This window comes from Parambassis ranga, chromosome 5 (assembly GCF_900634625.1).
Source record: "Parambassis ranga chromosome 5, fParRan2.1, whole genome shotgun sequence".
Lineage (NCBI taxonomy): Eukaryota > Metazoa > Chordata > Actinopteri > Ambassidae > Parambassis > Parambassis ranga.
The window spans coordinates 21,010,704-21,017,560 of record NC_041026.1 but is presented as its reverse complement, the minus strand read 5'-3'; the positions used below and the strand labels follow the sequence as shown (position 1 = coordinate 21,017,560).

Below are 6,857 nucleotides of genomic sequence, written 5' to 3'. Positions count from 1 at the left end.
GACACACCACTCTGAAGCCACTATAGCAAAAGGCTGTAGAATCAGTAGCAAACCACAAAGGGCATTGACACATACATCGAGCTGAGATACTCCAGACATTCTAGTATGAGGGGAGAAGATACATTTTTCTTTACATACAGTGTATAATTATATACAGTGTATTATACCAAGGTGTTGAAAAATGTAGTTTGCTTCCTTTAACTTCCTTCCTTAAAACTGGCCTTAGTTCATGTTGTCTCCCATGTTTTATGTTTGTGTGAATAAGAATGAAAGAGAGCCAGAGACGGGCGGACAGACAGCACACACACATACAGTGTGTGTGTGTGTGCAATAATCACCTTTCATATGAGTATATATTGTATTTATTGTTATGTAGCGTTCTCTTGTCTTAAGTGTGACCTTTAGGAGAATCAAATGTTTCAGTCTGTTCAACAGGAGTTTTCTTTCTTTTTTTTTGGTTGTTTGTTTTTTTAACTGCACAGACTAGACAACAGCAACACAGAGAGACACTGTGAAGACACATCTGTCGTTTTCCATCTGGTTGCCCAACTGCTGGCAAGAAAAGAGCACCTTAAAATTATGAATATTTTTCATATGAACATGTGAAAAAAGTGTTATTCTTGTTTGTTTACTTACATAAATGTATGTGTCTGTGTGTGTGTCTGTCACATCGGTGTCCATTTTCAATCCGGTGAAAAATAACAAAAAAAGTTTTGTGCTATTTTAAGATATTTATTATCAAAGGCGTTTGGAGGAGGCACCCCGTCTGTTGTAGCTGACTAACTGAACATGACTTGCATCAATATGACTGAGAAGACGGCAGAGAGACTCACAGATTTCCCATGTCTGTCTTTCTGTCTTGTAGGTGTGTGAATATTGTACATATATAACAACAGTGTGGAATCTATTACAAAATACACATTTATTGTACAAGGTAAAGAATCCAAATAATTTATATTTTTAAGATATTTTCTAAAAAGAATGGACTCTTAGACAAATATATTGTGCTAATCTCTTAGTTTTGCATTTCAATATACAGTATGTATTGCATTATTTTAATGGAGTTGCATTTATTAGATGATATTCTGTAGTAGATGAATTTGTATTGTTTGCTACTGTCTCCCTGTAACTGTCTGTCCATCTGTCCTCTGTGCAATGTGAAGAACCAAAGAATTGTTCTTGCTGATAACTCATACAGGTGGTAGTGATCTCAAAATATGTAAGCATTCCTTTTACTAAACAGCTGAATCTGATGTATTTCAGGGAGCCATACTTGCTCATTTGGGACAAACATGGAAGTTGTGGATGGAGGAGGGAACACAGCACTTTATTTCCCATCTGTTTTCCAAAAATCTAATTTTATTATTTACACACTGTGGATTTTGCAAGTGGTTCCAGGACATTATGCTCACATGAGTCCACATGACATCTCTCATGAAGACACCTTGCAGCTATGTTGCAGCTCTCCACACGCACACACAGGAAGGAGTCTTTAGGAGTCCACTTCAGTTCAACCACATATCCTGCATCTTGATTTTCTTAGAGCACCTGACTGCAAAACACACCTGGGTGTTGATCATCTGGTGCTTTCTTAATAATCGTGCAAGCATGCTTTAATTGTTAACTTTACAGCATATCACGCACGCATGCAACTGTTTTTAGTAGTGAGATTGAAAAGAAACAGAAGAAAAAGTAGTGTTTATTACTGGGTATGTTTGTTTGCATCTATTAGTCGATATGAGTTAGACATTTCTGTGCCTTTGCTTTTAACAAACGCCTACCCTGCACACCGAATCTGTCACTGACGTGCCCGAATGACAATTAAACAAACAGAGAACTGGGTCATCACGCTGTCAGGCTGACACGTTAGATATCTGCACCCCTCCCTTTTAATGTCTTTCCTGTGCACTTAAAACATTTACATGAGAAAATAAGGCCCAGTCCACGAAAACAAACAGGTGCAGACTCACTCACAGCAGAGTGAACAACCACTGTTTCCATGGTGATGGTTGAGATGACTGGATGGCTCATATTTGATGAAAGCAAGTAGGCTAATATGTAGAGAACAGAGTCCTCATAGACTGGATTGCGGCCTTTTAATCAGACCTTCTCATTTTTTTTTTTTAGGTAGAAACATGCGCACATCTCAGCAAATTACAAAACAACAAACAGACAGAGCGTGAGCGCGGCAGAATCTAAGGTGCTACAGCAAGAGTGAGTGTGAGTGTGTGTGTGTGTGTACACTTCAGCTCCCCACTGCTGGAACGAGTGAGAGTGAAATGTGAATGGAATAGGAACAAGCAGTGTGTAACAGAGAGAGTTGTGCAGCCTGATTGCAAATGACGTCCCTAATAATGGCCGTGGTGCTTCACCTCATGTCCAACTTCAGCCCGGTGACCAGACGTTTAACACCATTTGTTTGCCCCTTTTAGTTGAGAGGATCCTCAGGCAAATTTATACTCTGTTAATAAGAGCCAGGTTTTGCACACAGCCTGTGTGTGTGTGTTTGTGTGTGTGCTTTTTCCCATTACAAGGACTGGCATTGTGCTTTGTGCAGAATGACAATGCAAAAAAATGGCAGTTGTGGGCTGAGGCATCTTTTTGAGGATGTGTTCAAGTCTATAAATATCATCCTGGGCATGCTTAGGGAGTGTCTGAGCCTGCAGGAAAGGCTCAGTTACAGCAGTGTCTTTGGTCAGGTGGTGTCCTGCAGCTCTGAGGAGCAAACTTTGTCTGGCAGAACTAAACAGTCAGTGCTGTGTGGGATCTTTCTCTATAACACTGCATAATGAAAGTTAAATGTCAAACTGACAAATGGTCATCTGAGTGTCACCACTGAAGGTGTTAGAGACAGAAGAAAAAACTGCATAGATAAGGGGGGGGGGTGATTATTATTCATCACACAACAGTCAGACATGCAGTAAATACTGACAAATCTCAGAAAATGAGCCTCTAATTATTGTAGACTTTCTTCTAAACAAGCCATAGTCTGAACAGATACAACTCTTTTCTGTTGGATAATTGTTAATATTGTCCTTATTACTTTTCGTATTGTTTTTTTTTTAACTGCACTTTTAACATTCTTTCAAACACACTTTCCAAAAGCACAAATTAAAATATCATTATAGTAACGATTTTATTTGAGAACAATATGCCACACAAGAGTTTCAAGCCAAATACAGACCCATCATTTCATTTTCTAATTCTTCCCCCCCTCCTTCAGGGAAATGATCACTCTGCTCGGCCCACACAGCTCTTTACGCTGCCCTTACTGTGTCTGGGGAAAATTTCTGTTTTGTAAAATTTCATACTTTGTACTTTGTAGAATTATTATCTTTGTGGTTTCCTGTTGTTCAACGCATGTAGCGCTATTAAACTTTGAAACACTGAACTTGTAAATATCATCTTAAAAGCTGTAGGAAAAATGTCTATTATGAGCAGTTTTAAAGCAGATTTTCTCCTTTTATTGACTGATGCTTAATAAAAGACAATAATACAGTGTATGAGTCTCACTGTGTTTAAATGAAAGCAGTAGATGCATAGCAGCAGGGATGTAAAGCAAGACAGTGGCATGTAAGATCGTAGACTAAGCTTGTTATATGATCTTTGTGTTTTATATAACAGTGCCCTCTGGTGTTCAATTTCAGCACACCTTACTCCAGATGATGATGAGTTATAAGTGATGAGAGTGAATCTTTCTCGCTAACAACAAAATAACAGATAAGTTTAATGTAAACAATGTGTCATTCAGCAGCTCAAAGGTGATTATTTTATTGATTAATGGCCATCAGAATTTTCCAAAGCTGTGTAATGTGGCATGTTCAGTCCTCTAAAAATAGAAAGTAAACCAAAATGTGCCTGTATTCTGATCACAGCACATTTAAAATGTATCCAAACACAGGCACCTTCAGCTATGGGAACAGAAAATCACCATTTAATTTCTACAAATATTTAAACTGTGAAAAATTGTAGGCTATACCAGTAGCAGATTATAGTATCATAAGCCTGACCTTTAATTTAATATATTCTACTGAGTCATCTGTTATGAAAACAATGAGTGCTCTCACAGCAGACAACAGATTCCTGTTTGTCAGATGCCATTACATCATAACTAAAGTTTAAAACAATCTTCACTACAAACATTAACTTAATAAAGTCTTTTATAATGACAGTGTGATTTTAGAAAACTTTACAATGAATTAAAATAACCTTTGAAAAATAATCTTCCTAAAATCTCTGTTTACGAATGGATTTGTGCAGACATGCTAAGCAGTTTATCACCTTAACATTTTGCTCAGTTGGATAATCCACCTCACATCACGGATCAAGGATAACTTTGCATAAAAGGTATGTCAGCATAATAGATGACTGGGTTTTTGTGGGGTTTTTTTTGGGGGGGGGGGGGGTGTCATGAGGTAGTTCACTTTGGTAACTGTGACAGAGGTGACTCAGATTAAACACTTTTATATAAAACAACTATTGTGGTCCAAGCACATCTTAACAGACTAGTAAAAGAAAGCTTTAATTACAAACACCGTTGATAATACATTTATTCAATTAAAATAACTAAAAAGCTAAAAATGAAAATCTGTATGTCATAATCCAGTTCAGGATCACACTCAAGGACAGTCAGACTAAAGGATCTCTCATTTGCATATAGAGTGTTGTCCAGCCTGATTATAACTGTGAATTATATGATGGACTCCAGAAAGTGAGACCAATCCCTGCCTCACTCTTTCAGCCACTGTTTATGTGCACAGCTCCTGTCATCAGACAAAAAGCCTTTCTATTGGTGGCCACCATCACTCGGCGTGCTAATCTTGCACACAGGTTATATAAATCAGCATCCAACCCCACGTCACACAGACAAACTACCGAGTTTCTAAAGCCTGTCGGTCCGCCTGCCTGTGTGGCCCTCCTCCTGTGCGCAGAGGGACCAGACCGGAGCGCAGCATCATGATTCTTATAGTGGACCTGCTGCTGATGCTCATCGACTTTACCTACTCCATCCTGAGCGCCGTCATCCAGACTTTCCTGCGACCGAGGTTGAAGTGCATTGAAGGAGAGCTCTGCCTGATCACAGGGTCCGGGGGCGCGCTGGGTCGTCTGTTCGCCCTGGAGTTCGCCAAAGAGGGCGCGCAGTTGGTGCTGTGGGACTGCAACACGGCTGCTAACGAGCAGACCGCCAAACTGGCGCGTGAACTGGGCGTTCAGGTGCACACGTACACGGTGGATCTGTCCAAGCGTCAGAGCATCTATGAGACGGCGGACAAAGTGAGAGCGGCGGTCGGGGATGTCTCCATACTGGTCAACAACGCAGGGGTGGTGGCCGGACGCAGGCTGCTGGACTGTCCGGACGAACTTCTGGAGAGGACTCTGCTGGTGAACTGCCACGCGCTGTTTTGGGTGAGACTTTTACGCACACACGCGCACTTACATACAGTTTGACGCTTCACTGTAAAGACCTGAAACAAACTACCAGTGTGGATTATGTAACACTTCCTATTCACTGCCCTCCCCGCTGGCTCAGACTAGTGTTTGTGCACCGATGTGTGAGGAGATCAGAGCCGTCTATATCCTAATAGGCAACAGCATGTCCTGCATGGTTCACATTACGTATGGGGGTAGGCAACCTTCCATTTACTCATCCCCAAAATTAAAAGGACCCCACGCGAGCTGAACGCTTGTGATCGTGCTTTTAATCCATTCAGGGCCTCAGTCTCATGTTCATAGAGGGGTCTCTGCTCATCAGCACCAAATGTAAAGACAGCCTGAGGCTGTTCTGTTGGAAGCAAATTAGACTGTCAAATAAATCAGATCTGAGCACCATCATATTATGTGCTGATGGGCGTAATAAGGGTCAGTTATTCTATACTCAACAGATGACCAAGGCCTTCCTACCTCGGATGAAAGCCAGGAACCATGGTCACATTGTAACCATTGCCAGTGCTCTTGGACTGTTCAGCACTGCATGTGTAGAGGTAAGCCACATCCCAGCTGATGGCTGTCAGAACATGATCCAAGCATACAATGGGACAAGGACTGCTAACAATATACCTACTTCCCCTCGCAGGATTACTGTGCCAGTAAATTTGGGGCTGTTGGCTTCCATGAGTCACTGACTCATGATCTGCTGGCGGAAAACCTTGATGGCATCAAAACCACTTTAGTTTGCCCATATATTGTAGACACAGGGATGTTTGCAGGCTGTCAAATCAGGTGAGATATCACCTTTCAAAACTTTAACTTGTTACGACAGCAACACTGGAATAAAAAACATTGATCTCTCCTGTGATTCAACCAGGAAGGAGCTTCGAACTCTAATTCCACCTCTGGAGCCGCTCTACACCGTGCAGCAGTCCATGAAAGCCATCTTAGCAGAACAACAAATGATCTGTATTCCTCGCCTTATGTACATCCCCTTCCTTGCAAGAGCGTGAGTATCTTGCTGCTTAACCAATATCATAATCTGTTATGATCAAGGTGATAAGCTAATGTAAAACTTTTGTTTTCCATTTCTAGATTGTTACCTTGGGATGCAAATGTTGCAACATATCGCTTCATGGGAGGGGACAGGTGCATGCTACCCTTCATCAAGAACGTGGAAACAAAGACCACCAACGGCCACATCAAATCTTGCTGAGACTTTTACAATTTATTAAAAAAACGAAAAAGAAAAAAAAGGGACAAACGTAGACACCGAAAGGAATCATTAGCACTTTTCACTTTTTCCTATACCACATTGTCTGATCTTGTATAGAATATGCATAAATATGCATAATTGCTGGGTACAATCAAGTGAAAACTCAATAGGAGGGGTCGAGGACCGCTCAACAATAGGTAACAAATAATAAAGA

The 6,857-nt window shown here is 40.8% G+C and overlaps 1 protein-coding gene across 1 annotated transcript; it reads left to right on the top strand.

The window, feature by feature from the left end:
- The first annotated feature begins 4,956 nt into the window (after positions 1-4,956).
- rdh20 (retinol dehydrogenase 20) lies at positions 4,957-6,681 on the top strand. Its single transcript, XM_028406714.1, has 5 exons — positions 4,957-5,406; positions 5,883-5,981; positions 6,074-6,219; positions 6,305-6,436; positions 6,523-6,681. The coding sequence occupies exons 1-5, from the start codon at positions 4,957-4,959 to the stop codon at positions 6,641-6,643; spliced, it is 948 nt and encodes a 315-aa protein (XP_028262515.1). The 3' UTR covers positions 6,644-6,681.
- Positions 6,682-6,857: the final 176 nt, after the last annotated feature.